Source organism: Mytilus galloprovincialis, chromosome 3 (assembly GCF_965363235.1).
Source record: "Mytilus galloprovincialis chromosome 3, xbMytGall1.hap1.1, whole genome shotgun sequence".
Lineage (NCBI taxonomy): Eukaryota > Metazoa > Mollusca > Bivalvia > Mytilida > Mytilidae > Mytilus > Mytilus galloprovincialis.
This window is the reverse complement of record NC_134840.1, coordinates 81,429,585-81,448,922: the sequence shown is the minus strand read 5'-3', so window position 1 is coordinate 81,448,922 and position 19,338 is coordinate 81,429,585. Positions and strand designations below refer to the sequence as shown.

General features: G+C 30.9%; 2 protein-coding genes across 2 annotated transcripts in view; one reads left to right on the top strand and one right to left on the bottom strand.

The window, feature by feature from the left end:
• Window positions 1–7,231: 7,231 nt before the first annotated feature.
• Window positions 7,232–13,998, bottom strand: LOC143069113 (calcineurin B homologous protein 1-like). Its single transcript, XM_076243577.1, has 7 exons — window positions 13,817–13,998; window positions 11,085–11,157; window positions 10,137–10,217; window positions 9,382–9,494; window positions 8,781–8,884; window positions 8,163–8,243; window positions 7,232–7,305 (listed from the first exon to the last, which is right to left on the bottom strand). The coding sequence occupies exons 1-7, from the start codon at window positions 13,881–13,883 to the stop codon at window positions 7,252–7,254; spliced, it is 573 nt and encodes a 190-aa protein (XP_076099692.1). The 5' UTR covers window positions 13,884–13,998; the 3' UTR covers window positions 7,232–7,251.
• A 158-nt stretch (window positions 13,999–14,156) lies between these two features.
• The window catches only part of LOC143069112 (uncharacterized), a 29,611-nt gene continuing 24,429 nt past the window's right edge, over window positions 14,157–19,338 (top strand). Inside the window, exon 1 of the mRNA XM_076243576.1 lies at window positions 14,157–14,528. Coding sequence (XP_076099691.1) covers window positions 14,259–14,528 — 270 coding nt within the window. The 5' untranslated portion in view covers window positions 14,157–14,258. The remainder of the gene's footprint in view (window positions 14,529–19,338) is intronic.

Genomic DNA, 19,338 nt, shown 5'->3' with positions numbered 1-19,338 from the left:
ACTGTTCAAGGTTCAACCTCTGCGGTCTTATAAATCTGTGCCCTGAAAAGCACCTGGTTTGTATAATAGATACCTGATACTCATTATTTAAAGGAAGGATATGGGGTATCTGTCTATCCAAGACACAAATCATTACATGGACAGCAAAAAAAACGCTAAAAGCAAAGGAACAGCGGGATGATTACTGTTGTTTATCTATAATTCACAGCGATGCCTGTAACAGACCAAGTTTTTTAAAAAAATAACTTGCCTCGCTGCCAGTTAAAGACAACATCTAGCAGTTCAAGCAGAATAGTTTACAAAATGATTTTGATAAACTTTGTGAGATTTATCACCACCCAATACTGGAAAGGAGTTCATATTAAATAGTTCCTACACATTGACTAAATTTCTTTAATAACTTTTATCAGGTACTCAAGAACACAGTATTTTGAAGCCACAATGTAAAAAATTTATAAATTTAACAAGAGTGTGCACAACATATTTTCGGCTCTACTTGAATTTTATGTTGAAAGCCTTTTTGATCAATGTTTATCACATACATATATATTATCAATGACACTTGAAAATGAGGTCTAGGTAAGACAAACCCTGACAGACACCTTACAAACTTCAATACACAAGGCAATGTTGATCTATTACTTTAATAGTATCTGAGAAAAAGACACTACAGGGGGTAGGCTATCACATAATTTAACATTGACCACTAAACCATGAAAATGCTATAAAAGTCAAAAGATCACCAGCAGACACACATGTATTATCTATCATTCTATCACCAAATATAGCTTTTGCCTATAGTATCTGTGAAACGGACCTAATCGCAAAACCTTATTTATGACCAATAAACCATGAAATTTAGGTCAATGTCAGAAGAATTTATCCTCCTTGACAGACATGTAGAAAAGTTTAATATGTTGCAATTTTCTAAATAAAAGGTTAATTATTTGATCAACACTAAATCTTTATTACAAAACTATAAATAAGAACAAGTAAAACTCTGGCAGTGCTAACAGTTAGGCACCCTGTGTATTGAAAGAAAGCATTTTCACTTTTGATTTTTGCTTTTTACAGTCCCAATTGTCAACAGTGAATAACTTATTATATTTTCATACAGCTTCAAAAATTGATTTCTTCATGTTTCACAGCATAAAATAGTAAGGTGAAGGTACACCTACACTGTAAAATAAAGTTGGGTCTAGATAAAAATGTGATTTGGTCCAGTTGAAAACGGTAAAAAATTAGGATGTTAGACGGTATCAGAGTTCAAAAATAACCATAAAACATGAAAATTAGGTCAAGGTACATGAACCCTGCTGGAAAGACATGAACACCTTTCAATCATTCCATATACATGTACCAAATATATTGACCTATCGCTTACAGTATTTTACAAAAGGAATGTAATCACTTTACTTTAACCCTGATCACTGATCCATGAAATGAGATCAAGGTCCCATTTACCCTGTTTGTGGGATATCCAGACCTTGCAAGGAACTAAATTAGTATAAATCCTATTCTGCTTCTTTAGTCTCAGGCTAGGCAATAAATAAAAAAAAATTCCATGGCAGATCAATTTTTGAAAAAGGCTCTCCTCTATCAGTAAAGGAGAAATAAATCTATATTTAATTAGTTTTATATTGCATCCATATTTGTTGCTTCTTCACAAAGGGGAACTCCAGTTATTCCTTCCTAAATCTGCAACTGGATTGTGTTCAACTAAACTAATATCATGTATCTGATATTATCTGTGAGGTGTGAATCTAAACAGTACTACAATGTGCTAAAATGTACTTCATGTAGCATTATAAAAAATAACAAAGATTGTGCAGTTAAACAATTTTAATGATATGCTTTTCTCAAATACTCTTTAACAACATGATAAAGTGCTACATCCAGTGTATATGTTTTAATACTCTATCTAAATCCTTTTTAAATTATAAATATTCTAAGTCGCTTTTAACTATTTATTAGTATTCTAGGCCTAAATAGTTCTCTTGTATATAAGTTCTTAGTGTTTTGGAATAAGTTTAAATTTCTTGTGTTCTTACAGATTTATGTAGGTTTGGATGGGGTTAAATGATTAAAGAATAATGCCCTTAAAAAATGAAGATTAGAGAAAAAAGGCGTTAATTTTTTGAAGATTAAAGAAAAAAGGGGTTATTTTTTTTTGAAGATTAGAGAAAAAAGGGGTTATTTTTTGAAGATGAGAGAAAAAAAGGGGTGAAAATGTTTACAGGATAACAGACCCCCATCCAGACCCTCATTTATTATCTTCCTGTTGATAATCTAGAAGAGAATAATTTCTCAAAATGATGGACATAATTTTTTTCAATATCTATGACAGCACTTTATTCTGAATTAATCACACCCTTTCATAACAAACAAAACATGTACCTGTAAACTTGTCATATGACTAGACTAGAAATACCTTTAGGATGAAAACCTCTCTTATATAAAAATAAATTTCGTCATATTCATATTTATTGTTGAAATCAAGTAATATGTCAAACTTGAGCCAATCTCAAACCACCTTTTAAACATTTCTTAAACTAGTACATGTGTGTAGTGGTGAGATTTTAAATGACAAACTGAAACAATTTCATTAAAAACAAAAAACAAATGGATTTAAACATTAGAGATTAATTACAACAAAACATTACATAGAAATTGGCAAAAAAAGTCAAAAATGATAAAATCAAGCATATCCACATATTTAATGATGAAAAAACAAACTTACAATTACAGTATTTAAAAACAACTATCAAGCTTTAACAATCATGAATGGTATAACAAATAGAATCTTTAGTTAACAATATGATCACCACATTCTTTCCTTTTCACTAAACTGATACTGAAAATTTAAAAACAATCTCAAAACAGCTCCAACTAACTAATATTGCTATAACAAATTCTTAAACATCACTGTTTACACATCATTCTGATTATTCAAATTATATAACATATGAAAGACTAGAACCTAGAACTTTAATACTATGTAGAACATATTACCATTCAAAACTAATGTGAAATTTTCCCTTAAAGTATTTTGATACTATCATAGTTTATGGCATCTTCGCTAGCCAAGGGTTACGATCCAAGAGTGAGTCGATCGTAACCCTTGGCTAGCGAAGATGAGTTTATGGAAAGTTTTATTATAAGGGTTGTACTCAGGAACCCTACATTTTTCTTGTTTCTTTCATTCTGTGAAGTTACTACAGTTCAAGTCATCTTTAGGGCAAGAAAAAGAAAAGCAAAAGCCTATCCATAAATGATAATACGTGTTGCAATGCATATCGAAAATGTGTGAAAGTATTGCAACACATATGGCTTTTCTCTCATGGAATTTGAAATGTTTTACTATATACATAAAGCATATATATTTATCCTGTAAATTCTGATAAAATTTTTCTTTTAGGTCAAGTGAGGATTTTCTATCATATACATGTACAACCATTACAACCTGTCATGATCACCAATACAATACTTGTAAATACTTAGGAAAAATTCATTCAAGTAATAAAATGTTCTTTTTCTGTATTAACCAGGTGCTCCGCAGGGCGCAGCTTTATACGACCGCAGAGGTCGAACCCTGAACAGTTGGGGCAAGTATGGACAAAACATTCAAGCGTGATACAGCTCTGAATTTGGATTGTGATCAAATTTTTGACATTACATGGTTTTTTTTACACAAAACAAATGTCAAGATTTTACAAATCAATTAAAGATTTCTTCTTATTTAAATCTAAAATTAAATAGTTGACACAGCATAGGTTTCTGACACAGAATGAATGTGGTCTAATGAACTTAAAAGTTTTTTTTTTGCCTTTGAGCAATTCACTATGCTGTTGAATATTAATCCTCTCAAAAAAATGTTTGAAGAAATTTTCTTTTTATTTATGAAATCTGAAATGAGAAAAATTTAAACCCCCCCCCCCTTTTTTCACATCCCCGTTTCCCTTTTTCCAAAACTGATATCAATTCAAATTTCTAATGGAGTTTGCAACAATAACTACTCTTTTAAATACATCATAAAATATTAAAATGTAAAATAAAGTGTTTGTTATCACTGAATGGTAAAGATTGGTTGGTAGTAAAAGTGAATATACATTGTTTATTGTATAAAACAATAAAAAAAACTTCATCAGTAACATTTTATATTGGCAAATTTCCAATGAAGTTATTTACATAAAGTTATTGGCAAATAAAAATAGAAAATGACATCATAGTCATGTCTGGCAAATTTCCAACATACATTATCTAAAACATTTTAGATAAGATAAGGAAAAAAAGCTTCATCAGCAACATTTTATATTGGCAAATTTCCAATGAAGTTATTTACATAAAGTTATTGGCAAATAAAAATAGAAAATGACATCATAGTCATGTCTGGCAAATTTCCAACATATATTATCAACTACTATTCTATACAAAGAAAGATAACTCCAATTGAAAATTAATTGCTATTGCACAATATTGTGCAATTAGATATTTCTTGCTATTGTGCAATAGAAAATTTCTTGCTATTGCACAATACTTGATATGGAATCCTGATTTGGACCAACTTGAAAACTGGGCCAATAATCAAAAATCAAAGTACATATTTAGATAAAGCATATCAAATAAGCCCAAGAATTTAATTTTTGTTAAAATCAAACTTAATTTAATTTTGGACCCTTTGGACCTTAATGTAGACCAATTTGAAAACTGGACCAAAAATTAAGAATCTACATACACAGTTAGATTTGGCATATCAAAGAACCCATTTATTCAATTTTTGATGAAATCAAACAAAGTTTAATTTTGGACCCCCATTTGGACCAACTTGAAAACTAGGCCAATAATTAAAAATCTAAGTACATTTTTAAATTCAGCATATCAAAGAACCCCAAGGATTCAATTTTTGTTAAAATCAAACTAAGTTTAATTTTGGACCCTTTGGACCTTAATGTAGACCAATTTGAAAACGGGACCAAAAATTAAGAATCTACATACATAGTTAGATTCGGCATATCAAAGATTACCAATTATTCAATTTTTGATGAAATCACACAAAGTTCAATTTTGGACCCTTTGGGCCCCTTATTCCTAAACTGTTAGGACCAAAACTCCCAAAATCAAACCCAACCTTCCTTTTATGGTCATAAACCTTGTGTTTAAATTTCATAGATTTCTATTTACTTATACTAAAGTTATTGTGCGAAAACCAAGAATAATGCTTATTTGGGCCCTTTTTTGGCCCTTAATTCCTAAACTGTTGGAACCAAAACCCCCAAAATCAATCCCAACCTTCCTTTTGTGGTCATAAACCTTGTGTCAAAATTTCATAGATTTCTATTTACTTATACTAAAGTTATTGTGCGAAAACCAAGAATAATGCTTATTTGGGCCCTTTTTTGGCCCTTAATTCCTAAACTGTTGGAACCAAAACCCCCAAAATCAATCCCAACCTTCCTTTTGTGGTCATAAACCTTGTGTCAAAATTTCATAGATTTCTATTCACTTAAACTAAAGTTAAAGTGCGAAAACCAAGAAAATGCTTATTTGGGCCCTTTTTGGCCCCTAATTCCTAAAATGTTGGGACCAAAACTTCCAAAATCAATACCAACCTTCCTTTTGTGGTCATAAACCTTGTGTTAAAATTTCATAGATTTCCATTCACTTTTACTAAAGTTAGAGTGCGAAAACTAAAAGTATTCGGACGACGGACGACGACGACGACGCCGACGCCAACGTGATAGCAATATACGACGAAAAATTTTTCAAATTTTGCGGTCGTATAAAAAGCATATGATATATTGAAGTGTTATTTTGTCCTCCATTTACTAAACAAAACACTACCAAATAATTTAGAAATTTGTCTATCATCTCCCCACATAACAGGTTTTAGAAGGTATTAACAAAATTAATACATCACTATAATTTTATCAAAATATTTTTGGAATGTTGAAATATACGTAGAATGTGAGTAGGTTTGAAAAGTATTTCATGTATTACATACATGATCTATAAATTAAAATGATAATAATAATATAATAGCAAACTTTATAAATACAAGTATAAATAATAACAATGTCATATTAAGCAAGCACCAATGTTTATATTTACAATAAAGATTCAGCAAAAAAATAAAAAAAATATAAATCAACTATGATGGTTTTTTCAAGATTTCTTGATGGTCTTTTCAAGAATTGTTGGTTTTGGAAATCAAAATTGGACTGATGAGTTAAGGTTTTTTACATTTAATTCACCAGAGTTCCACCAATGCGATTTTGATTATAACAACTAACAATTGTTTTAAAAGCATGAAAATATATATCTTTATAGAATTGACAATTTGAAAGAAAATGTTTAACACTCATAGAAGGTTAATTCTGTAATACTATTTTTTATTGAAAGGTCAAAATCATATTTCATTTTATAAATATGCAATTAATAATGCTGTGGATTCATTATTATTCGTTGGATATCAATTTTCGTGGTATTCGGGGGAACAGGTAAACCACGAAATTAAATGTTCAACGAATATCACATTTTCTATAGGCTAGTAAGAAGATTTCTGCAAAACCACGAAATCAAATATCAACGAACATGCAAATTTTCCTTAATCCACGAAAATTGGTACCCACGAAAATAAATGAATCCACAGTATACAGCATACGAAAATTCAAAGGGAGATCAATAAATGAGAATATATTAAAATGTATGTCTCTTTTATTTTGTTTAAAGTATCACAATAACTAAGTATGATCTTCTCTCAAAAAACATATATTATATATGTAATAATATGAATTTGAAAAAAAAACAGCTGGTGATATGAATACAATTTTAAAGAAATAGAGAAAACACAAACTTTACTCTTCAAAGAATTATAAACTTGCTATATGCTAGCATACAGACTTTTGAAAAACCACAAAATAAAAATCCCCCCCAAAAATCCATTAAATTTTGTTCCCAGATACTGTGTATTTATTTCAAAATATAAGAAAACCTCAAAAAACAAGAAGCCACATAAATCAATAAAAATTGATAAACACATTAAATAGCTGATTTTGCTGGTAAATCTATTCGATATGTTACACCAAATTAATCCAAGGTGGGATAAAACTTAGGACCAAAGATTTGGATACTTAGAGACAGGTTATTTTTTTTTTATCACATGTAAATATCCATGGTAGATATTATAAATACAAAACAATTTAACACTTGTAAATTGTAGTCCTTTTTCTTAAGTACAACAACTATATCCAATCAGTTCAGGAATCTTATACTCATTTTCTGTTCTACATCTACTTTTTCCATTGCCTGAAAAGAAAACAAAGGGCTTAACATTTCATTCAAGCATTAAAAGGGTAGACCTTGGTTCAGGGAGATAACTCTTTAAATCAGTTATGCGTTTGAAAAAGTCAAGTTTTGTCAATGAATTTTAAGCATTTACCTGAAACAGAATGGAAATAATCTATGTATCCTAGAAGCTTAAAACATATTTATGAAAATGGCTGACACAAACGTAATGATGATTTTAAGAGTTATTTCCCTTAACCTAGGTCTACCTCCTTAAAATTAAAAAAAAAGGCTTAGTGGCCTAAGTAGTTCATTTAATGTATCACTAGCTTGTCAACACATTAAGTTTTTAGATCAAACCCTGCACATAGTAGGTGCCTTTGACTATATTCTTAATTGTGTTGGAACGAAAGTTTTTCAACAGAAGGTCAAGGTTTCTCACCAGAGGAATAAATTATCGTGATTTCAGTAAAATTTGCTACAGGTATATGTCTATATCAGAGTGTGAGTGCAATACTTTCCCAGTTGAATTATTTGCATTAATAGAAACCTGGCAACAATTTATAAATCATCAGTAAACAGTTTATATTATGCTATAATGCTACTCACATAATTGCTTTTGTCTTAAGTCATTTGATCTCTGGTGGATAATTGTCTCATTGGCAATCATTCCACATCTCCTTATTTTATATAGGTCTTAACATACAGGGGAGGATCCAGCCATTTTAAAAAGGGGGGTTCCAACCACATGTCCCCATTCAAATGCATTGATCGTCCAAAAAAAAGGGGGGTTCCAACTCCCAGACCCCCTCTGGATCCACCACTGACATACTAACATGTAATTTAATACCAACACTAAAATGGATTATAAAATATACCTGTTTAAATTCATCAAAAGAGATCTGTTTATCACCATCTGTATCTGCTTCATGTATTGTTCTATCTGCTATACTTCCTAGCTGCAAATGAAAAGAACAAATTTAAATTATAGATGCTTAATAGAAATATATGTATGGCTTAATAGTATAACAGAAGCATGAAATTGAACAATTCATAAAGTATACCATTTCTTTTGGATTGTGATCGATAATAAATAAAGTTGCATACTTATTGATTGAAACCAACATAAATCATGAAACCGATTTTGCTAATACTCTTTAAAAAATCAAGCAAGGCAAAAAAAAAGAAGTGCATGAATAGTTTTTTTGTACATATTTATTTGTCTGTTAAAAGCTCATTAGAGCTAATATTATGTCCTTGTTTGTATACTAAGCTGACTCTAAATAAAGCTTTTTTGTTATTATTCATTATTATATAATACATGTCCTTTTATAATATTCTATAAGTTACAATAAGTGTCCTTGATATAATCAAAAATTTGAAATCTATATTGGACACAATAGCTGTAGGCAGAAAATGAACAGAAACATGTTTAATTACATGTAATGGTGGACAAACTTTAATTTTGTTTATACATTTAGATTAAATTAACTGACCTGTTCTTCTGATATATTTGCACCAACCATCATATGTAAAACTGCTAATAATTCATCTCTAGATATTTTATCATCACCATCTAAATCATACATTCTAAAAGCAACTAAAATATAAAGGTATTATTATAGTAAATTGTTGACACAGAGAGATGTCTCACCTTTCATGCTTTTGTAACATATTAGATATGCAAAACTGTTAATGTCAAAGGAACATGGCTGAGGGGGCAGTGTAAAATAATCTCCATGGAAATAAGATGTGCAAATGGTTATATCTGTCTACCAAATAATATTGACATGCCATTAATCTGATTTCAACTCAATCAGATATTTCAGATTTTATATTTTTATAGCTTTGAAAGTATAATAATACTGCCTTTCTTATGTGCCCTGTAGTAACAATGTGCCTTGCTGTTGAGTGTGCATGCATACAAACATGTATATACATGAAAAGATTAAAAAGCAACAATCCTAATTTATTTATGCATGTATAAATGAATCATATTATTTATACATTGTCCCATGTGATCAATTCAAATTTGTATCTATCCTGGTAATTTTTATAATCATATTGTTATGGATGTATGTGAATATCAAAACTTACATTTTAGTTTTTCTTCCCTGGTATTCAACTTATTCTTACTGATTTTAACTTTTGTAGGTCTAAATCTAGCCAGTACATTTATAAACTGTCTGAAATTAACTGTCTCATCATTGCTGAAAAAAAACAATTTAAAAGGTTAAAAAAGACAAAAAAATACTGTGATCCTATACCACAAAAATCAAGTTACAATCAGTATGAAAGCCTATCAATTGTAGGTCACATTTTCCTATTAAAATCCCTTGGGCATCAATAGATGCAGTGTTGGCAAGAAAGTCATGTTGCAAAAAGTTCTTCAAACTCATTGATTGAAAGACATCTTTAAACTGCTATCAAAATGACACCTTTTCCAGTGCAGCTATAATATTCATAACATAAAGCAGCATTTACAAATTGAATACGATTGTTTTTATTCTTCTGCATATGAAAAATCAATCAATTCTGAAATATCACAATTTCTGTATTTAAAAAATAATGAAAAAAAATATTTAAGGATAGATAACTCATGAAATATTGGGAAAATATATTGTATTATACAGAATCAAAATTGCCAGCAATCTAACCAATGTGGATTAAAAATAAACACAGTATAGCATGCTCTTTAACTCATGATCAGTATTCCTTGTCTTGGTCAATAATTGCATGTTCAGTTGCTTTGGTCAAAAGTTTGAAGGGTAGACAGCCAAACAGCGGACCTCATACTGGAACAGCCAGTTCTTAAATTTATTATTACATTCTAGTGACCTATCTGTTCTTACCTTTCTTGGAAGAAAGCATGTACTATTCTGTCACCAAGTGGGTTGATGGCTAACTCTGGAATTCTAAGGAAATCTTCTCGACTAAAATTTAAAAATGATTAATGTTTTCAGTGCTTTAAAGCTGTTTGTGGTGTACATTGCATGATGAATTTAAAAATGATTAATCTTTTCAGTGCTTTAAAGCTGTTTGTGCTGTACATTGCATGATGAATTCAAAAATTTTCAGTTGATAAAATTTAGCATTTACAGAAAAATAAAGCTTTAATTCAGTCAAACACAAAATTTGTTTTGATGGGTTTTGGTTGTTTGTTTTCCCTAAATTGATTTTGTACCTTGTTTTTTATTCTATGAGCATATGTATGCAGTGCATCACTAATGTGCTGTGGACACATCAAACTTGGTGTTTTGAATTTGATTTGTCTGAAAATTCTTAAATTAAGTTGGTTTAAAGGCAAGAAAAAATAACAATGAATGCACATGTTTTGAATGAACATAGGACCATTTTGCGTTCAGAGGTATATCAGGTATAATATCTGCAAACTGGTGGGGAGGTACAATGTACACTAATAATTTATTAGGCCAAATAAAAAAGTATGTGTGGTTCCAGTTACATCTAAAAAAAAGTTAGAGTAGGTAGGTAGGGATTTTTTTTTATTTTATGTTTTTTTTTAAATTATGTAACTTATACATGTTTCTCGTTTTTTATATAGATTAGACCGTTGGTTTTCCTATTTGAATGGTTTTACACTACTCATTTTGGGGCCCTTTATAGCTTTTTGTTCGGTGTGTGTCAAGGCTCCGTGTTGAAGGCCGTACATTGACCTATAATGGTTTACTTTTATAAATTGTTATTTGGATGAAGAGTTGTCTCATTGGCACTCACACCACATCTTCCTATATCTATGTTGTTATTATTCTAAATTACATATATATATATATATATAATACCTTAGAAATCCATTTCCACTTTTATCTAAACTTTCAAAGCGGCTATATAATCTTATAATCTGGTTTCTGGAGACTGAAAAATATAATACATAAATAAAATTCTTGCATCCATTCAAGAAAGAATTGTATACAGTCAGATTATCAAATAAATATTTCACCATTTGTTTTTTGAAGATTAAAAGTTGTAGAGTGTATTTCAATCAATTTATAATTTAAATGTATTTTGCAAAGGGCATTGAAAATGTACCTTTTCATTGTTGTATCAGAGGCATGCATATATTGCACTTTTCATTAGAAACATATGACAAGTTTTTCTTTTGCTTTTGCAGTATTGAAAAGACTGAAGTACGTAAATCAGCTGAAACAACGCAGGTATTTTATATAATATTATAATATAGATGTGTCAAAATTTTGTTTTAAATACATACACCTTTAGGTATTTTAAGTTTCATTAGATACAAGTAATACATCCTTAAAAATGAAACATTAATGTAAATTTTATTAACAGTCTTTGTCATGTTTATCTTTGTAGGTTAAATAAATTTCCTGTTCTGAAAAGTATTGTTTTCATTTTACAATCAGATGCTCCACAGGGCGCAGCTTTAAACAACCGCAGAGGTCGAACCCTAAACAGTTGGGGCAAGTATGGACACTACATTCAAGCTGGATACAGCTCTGAATTTGGATTGTGATTAAATAGTTGACACAGTATAGGTTACTGACACAGAATGAATGTGGTCTAATGAAATGAAAATTATTTTTTTTGCTTTTTAGCAATTCACTATGCTGTTGAATATTAATCCTCTCAAAAAAAAATTATTTGAAGAAATTTTCTTTTTAATTTCTGAAATCTGAAATGAGAAAAATTTAACCCCCCCTCCCCCCCCCAAATTTTTTTTTTTTATTCACCTCCCCCTTTCCCTTCTTCCAAAAATGATCTCAATTCAAATTTCTGATGAAGTTTGCAACAATAGTCAATAACTACTCATTAAAATACATCATAAAATATCAAAATATAAAATGTCATACAGTCATGGTTTAAATAATATTAATATTATAGTAACTTCTAAAAAAATAAATAAAGAATCTGTCCAAAGGGACACAGATGATGCCCCCCCTAGCATATAATGTTACAAAGGGACATAACTGAAGAAATGTAACACCAAATAAAAATATATGTGTGGTTCCAGTAACCCACCCGACCCTAGAACTTTTTTTTCATTTTGGAAAAATAAATTTTCAAACGATCAAATTTTGAAGATTGTGAATTAAAATAATAAACTTCGTAGATTTCTGTCATCTGAATTTCCATCATAAGTATCTGTTATTGATAAAATGCAAAAATTCATAACAATTTGTTGTCAAAATGCAACAAAATTAACTAAAAAGGTAAATGACTGTCTTTATTTTGCAACCAAACACTTTTAAAATGGCTGACTTCCGGTATTGACATGTATAATACAGGTAACAATTTCGGTAAACACGATTTTTTTTTCCAGATTTTGACAATCCAAAATAAAATTTAGAAAAAAAAAAAAAAAATTTGCCGACCTACCGACCATATTTTTTAAAAGTATGTAACTGGAACCACACATATATTTTTATTTGGCCTAAAAGTGAAGCTGCCAAAAAACGAACTTAAACTGAGTTTAGAGGTAATAAAGCATTATATATCATGTATATTCATGTCATTAAATTTAGTTAAAGACAAACTTAAGTTAAGAGAACACAAACTAAAAAAATCTTCAATATTTCCACTTGTAAAGGGGCATAACCCTAGAATGGTAATCAAAGTGCTTGTAATCACTGAATGGTAAAGATTGCTATTTATCAGTTGGTAGTAAAGGGAATATTACATTGTATATTGTATATTGCATTGATTTAAGTTGATTCAACTACAATTCTGGACAAAGAAAGATAACTCCAATTTATTGTCTTGAAACTACAAAAATGCTTGTATTTGGCCCCTTTTTTGCCCTTAATTCCTAGACTGTTTGCCCCATAACCCTTAAAATATATCCTTACCTTCTACTTATGGTATTAAACGTTGTGGAACAATTTCAGAACAAATGAAATACTGTACACAATTTATTGTCCTGACACTAGATAAATGCTTGTTTTGGGCCCCTTTGGGCCCCTAATTCCTAAACCTTAGGGACTATAACCCCCAAAATAAATCCCAAGCTTTCTTTTGTGGTTATAAACATTGTGTTAAAATTTTATTGATTTCTATTTACTAATACTAAAGTTATTATCCGGAAACCATCCGTCTTCGGACGACGCTGACGACCATGACGATGTGATACCAATATATGACTGCAAAAATTTTGCGGTCGTATAAAAATATATAAATACTTTTTCATGACCATGATCATGATGATGACATTCCTTAATTTAAAAACAAAATTTCAATGCTAGTCTCTTATCTAAGAACAATTATATCCTGTTATCTGAAAGTTTCCTTTATAAAAATTTAACATATTGAAATTCTAAATCAAATAAAACATATCTTCAGCACAGATATAAATTATAGAAATAGAAGGTATAGGGATCGTACAGGAATCAAGGCGAATTGACATAAATTCATCACGTTCTGAAAATAGTTTAAAAACAATATATGCATCATGTACAGAATACACAATATCTCAGTGACATGGTGAGTAAACAGAGTAAAATTTATTTGAAAAAAAGATAAACTTTACAATTAAAAATAAAAAAATAATGTAACTTACATCCTGTTTCATTTTGTATTTCTTCAATCTCCTCATCTTGCAGCTGTATGGATGCCCGAGCTCCCATGTTATTACTAAATACACAACAAAACTGGTTATCAGAATTCCTGAAAGGTGCCCTTTCTGTTTACACTAGGAAGACAAAAGGTGAAGGTCAGAATCGATAGCACACATGAACATTAAATTAGAACACAAATAAATACACATTAAAATTATTTCGTATATTACTTCTAAAGAAAATGATACATTTATCAATTTATACAGAATATTTTTTCCATATTATTGTTGTCTCATTTATATTTCGTTTTCTTTCCGCGCTGTACATCAATTTTCTTTCGCGAATCTCGGAAGTCTTCATCAGAGGATTTTGCCGCTGGGCTGTCAAAATTGTGTTCCTGAGTCACTTCCTTGTTTATCAAACAATTGTCCGTTATTTGCAATTATGGATACAATTTCCGCTGCATATTTTGAATCTATAAACCCACTAACACGTAAAATTGTTCAAGAAACGCAAATGGTTAAATCACTCTTCTCTGAAAAATGGGAAACTTTTGATGAAAAAAGACAAGATCAAATTCTTGATGATTACTTCGTCCATCCAGATGTCCGCGAGAGATATAAAGATTACGAGAAAGGGGACGTTTACCCAATATCTTATCCAGTTCTCAAGGTTCAGATGGGGGAAAAGATTGTTGTTGATGAAACAAATGATGTAAGACTAAGAACAAAAATGATGATAGTGTTTCGGGTAACAATGACATAATTTGTATAAGGGCTTATCGTACCTGAAAGCTTTTCTGTTCAATATAGATCCATAACTTCAAGTTGGTATTGGTCTGTTCAATCCCCAAAATATATTCGCATACTACACTTTCAAACAACCATACTTTTGCCCCTTTACCTTTAGACTGTTCGCACCATACATGTATTTTTATCCAAATACCGGTTGAATTAGAATTTTTTAGATGTGTATATGAAAATATTCATGTTTTCATAAACAAGATTCATCTTTTTTTTTTAAATGAAATATATTTTTTTTGTAATTAATTTGTTTATTATCATGATTATTAATCTTGTTAATTGTCATTTATTTAACATGTTTAAGATTACAGTTGTTAATGGTATATACAAAACTATTTTGGTATGATGATGATGGGTGTAAAGTAAAATACAATAAGTAGGCTTAGTACATTGCACATGTAGAAGTATGTCAATGAAAAAACAAGAGTGCACACACAGAAATGTCTCGCCTTCTTTACTAATCATTGATATTATGTTGATACTCCTAAATATAAAGCTTTATTACGACTGTCACATAGACTTAACATGAACCATGAAAATGAGGTCAAGGTCAGTTGAACCATATGCCAGGCTGACATGTACAGCTAACAATGCTTCCATACAACAAATATAGTTGACCTATTGCTTATAGTTTAAGAAAATAGACCAAAACACAAAAACTTAACACTGAGCAATGAACCTTGAAAACCAGGTCAAGGTCAAATAAAACCTGCACGACTGACATATAGATCATAAAATATTTCCATACACAAAATATAGTTGACCTATGACATATAGTATTAGATAAAAAGACCAAAACTCAAAAACTTAACTTTGACCACTGAACCATGAAAATGAGGTTAAGGTCAGATGACATCTGCCCGCTAGACATGTACACCTTACAATCATTCCATACAACAAATATAGTAAACCTATTGCATAAAGTATGAGAAAAACAGACCAAAACACAAAAACTTAACTATAACCACTGAACCATGAAAATGAGGTCAAGGTCAGATGACATCTGCCCGCTAGACATGTACACCTTACAATCATTCCATACAACAAATATAGTAGACCTATTGCATAAAGTATGAGAAAAACAGTCCAAAACACAAAAACTTAACTATAACCACTGAACCATGAAAATGAGGTCAAGGTCAGATGACACCTGCCAGTTGGACATGTACACCTTACAGTCCTTCCATACACCAAATATACTAGACCTATTGCTTATAGTATCTGAGATATGGACTTGACCACCAAAACTTAACCTTGTTCACTGATCCATGAAATGAGGTTGAGGTAAAGTGAAAACTGTCTGACGGGCATGAGGACCTTGCAAGGTACGCACATACTAAATATAGTTATCCTATTACTTACAGTAAGAGAGAATTTAACATTGCAAAAAATCTGAACTTTTTTTTCAAGTGGTCACTGAACCATGAAAATGAGGTCAAGGACAATGGACATGTGACTGACGGAAACTTCGTAACATGAGGCATCTATATACAAAATATGAAGCATCCAGGTCTTCCACCTTCTAAAATATATAGCTTTTAAGAAGTTAGCTAACGCCGCCGCATCACTATCCCTATGTCGAGCTTTCTGCAACAAAAGTTGCAGGCTCGACAAAAACCAAAAGAAAGATAATTATATTTAAAAGTTTGTGATATTTTGATAGCTGTTTGGAATCGTCTTTGTTTCTTTTTCAAGTCTTAGAGACAAATAACTTTGATCATCATGACAATATTCATTATCAATTTCCTCAATAAATAATTCACAAAATAAAACTGGTTTATTGTCGAGCCTGCAACTTTTGTTGCAGAAAGCTCGACATAGGGATAGTGATGCGGCGGCGTTAGCTAACTTCTTAAAAGCTTTATATTTTAGAAGGTGGAAGACCTGGATGCTTCATACTTTGTATATAGATGCCTCATGTTACGAAGTTTCCGTCAGTCACATGTCCAATGTCCTTGACCTCATTTTCACGGTTCAGTGACCACTTGAAAAAAAGGTTCAGATTTTTTGTAATGTTGAATTCTCTCTTATTATAAGTAATAGGATAACTATATTTGATATGTGCATACCTTGCAAGGTCCTCATGTCTGTCAGACAGTTTTCACTTGACCTCGATCTCATTTCATGGATCAGTGAACAAGGTTAAGTTTTGGTGGTCAAGTCCATATCTCAGATACTATAAGCAATAGGGCTAGTATATTCGGTGTATGGAAGGACTGTAAGGTGTACATGTCCAACTGGCAGGTGTCATCTGACCTTGACCTCATTTTCATGGTTCAGTGGTTATAGTTAAATTTTTGTGTTTTGGTCTGTTTTTTTCATACTATATGCAATAGGTCTACTATATTTGTTGTATGGAATGATTGTAAGGTGTACATGTCTAGTGGGTAGATGTCATGTGACCTTGACCTCATTTTCATGGTTCAGTGGTCAAGTTTTTGAGTTTTGGTCTTTTTATCTAATACTATATGCCATAGGTCAACTATATTTGGTGTATGGAAATATTTTATGATCTTTATGTCAGTAGCGCAGGTTTCTTTTGACCGTGACCTCATTTTCACGGTTCATTGCACAGTGTTAAGTTTTTGTGTTTTGGTCTATTTTTCTTAAACTATAAATAATAGGTCAACTATATATGTTGTATAGAAGCATTGTTAGCTGTACATGTCTGCCTGGCATGGTTCATCTGACCTTGACCTCATTTTCATGGTTCATTGGTCTTTGTTTAGTTATCTTGGTTAATGTTAAGTTTATGAGACAGTTGTAATAAAGCTTTATACTTAGGACTATCAACATAATATCAATGATTAGTAAAGAAGGCGAGACATTTCAGCGTGTGCACTCTTGTATTTTTTTAGAGGGTGTGAACATGGACACACATGTATGGGAGGCAATATGATTTTGAGTGAATGGACCCAGATTTCTTCATGTTGCTAAAATCGGTCTAAAATGTACCAAAATCCTATTAAATAATGTCATATCTATCTAAAAAGTTATGAAGAAATCACTGTGATTATATACATTGTATCCCTAATTTCGGGAAATATAATATCTTAAAGAGAAATAAATTAGATTAGAATTGGCTTTTAAGGAGGCTCACGGGTATAAGATTTTCAGAAAAAAAATTAAACATTTATTTTTCATTACAAATTTTATTTATTACCTTTAGTAGTTGTGACTTTGTCATATGGTACAAAAATCATTCCAAAAAATCAATTCGTGTTGGCCCCAGGTGACTTTTGAAATGTCTATATCATTGAAAATGCTCCAAATTATCTCCCTTTGGTGCAAAAATGCCATCTTTTGGCATTAAAATTGAAATATCTTTTTTAACTTATCGGTGACCTATATTTTTTATTGTTGTTTTCGAAGAAACTGTACATAAACTAAATAATTGTAAAATTTAAGCAATTTCTGTAATTTAGTTATTTTTTTATTTCGATATAACTGCTATTTCTGCTATTAGTTCAACAGAAAAAAGGGACATTAACAAAAATGTATGCTTTTTTCGAAGGCAGATTGTGAGCGTAAATGAACGGTGACCCCATTATTTTATTTTATTTTTCTATTAGGTATAAGATAAAGTTCATTTATAGAAAAATATAGAGAAATCCTATATTAAATAAAAAATTTCATTTAGACCCGCGAGCCCCCTTAAAGTAAAAGTACTATTCTAACAGTTTACAAAAAATGTACTTTTAGTGTTATGACTAAGATAGAGTAATGTATGGCTTGTTGTAATATTAATTGCATTTTTTTCTTTTGATGTTTAAATGAGTGGGAAAACCATGGTATATTATCTGCAATTTGATGTTGTACCATACTTTGATAATTAGATATGCCATGTATGCAGCTCAACTAGAATCTAAAGGAAAAAAGGCAGAGCTTAGTTATGGTACAACATATTCATTTTCATGTAATTCCATGGCTGAAGCTCCACCCCTTTTTTGAAAGATGCCCTCCTCTAAAATATTTAGGAAACTGGAAAACGTAATGGGTCATGAACATTTATTTGTTTTCATTTTATATCAAAAAGCAATAAATCATTTGTACTAACATCTCAAGAAACCTTATTAAAACTAAATAGGATTGTTACGAGTTCCCTAAATTTTGAAAAAAATAAAGGTTTCTTCTTTATTTCTGCAAAGAATAAAATTTAATACTTCATAGAAGTACTGTTCCCTTTGCAAAAATTCTATCAAGGGGGAGGGGAACTCAGAGAAAGAATAAATCTTGGCTAGCGGAGCAAGACTAAAACACATTTTGTGACTATTTTTTTTTTTTAATTCATCTAGTTAAATAGGGGGACCTTCCCGGACCTACACTTTAAATTGAGAATGGAAATGGGGAATGTGCCAAAGAGACAACAACCCGACCATAGAAAAAAACAACAGCAGAAGGTCACCAACAGGTCTTCAATGTAGCGAGAAATTCCCGCACCCGGAGGCGTCCTTCAACTGGCCCTATAACAAATATATACTAGTTCAGTGATAATGAACGCCATACTAATTTCCAAATTGTACACAAGAAACTAAAATTAAAATAATACAAGACTAACAAAGGCAAGAGGCTCCTGACTTGGGACAGGCGCAAAAATGCGGCGGGGTTAAACATGTTTGTGAGATCTCAACCCTCCCCCTATACCTCTAGCCAATGTAGAAAAGTAAACGCATAACAATACGCACATTAAAATTCAGTTCAAGAGAAGTCTGAGTCTGATG

Bases quoted from the DNA above. Each gene is read 5' to 3' on its own strand.
- LOC143069113 (XM_076243577.1), bottom strand. From the start codon at position 13,883: ATGGGAGCTCGGGCATCCATACAGCTGCAAGATGAGGAGATTGAAGAA. The intron at 10,218-11,084 runs GTATTATATATA...TTTAAATTTTAG, and splicing joins AGTGGAAATGGATTTCTAAG to TCGAGAAGATTTCCTTAGAA. The intron at 8,885-9,381 runs GTAAGTTTTGAT...TTTATATTTTAG, and splicing joins CAGGGAAGAAAAACTAAAAT to TTGCTTTTAGAATGTATGAT.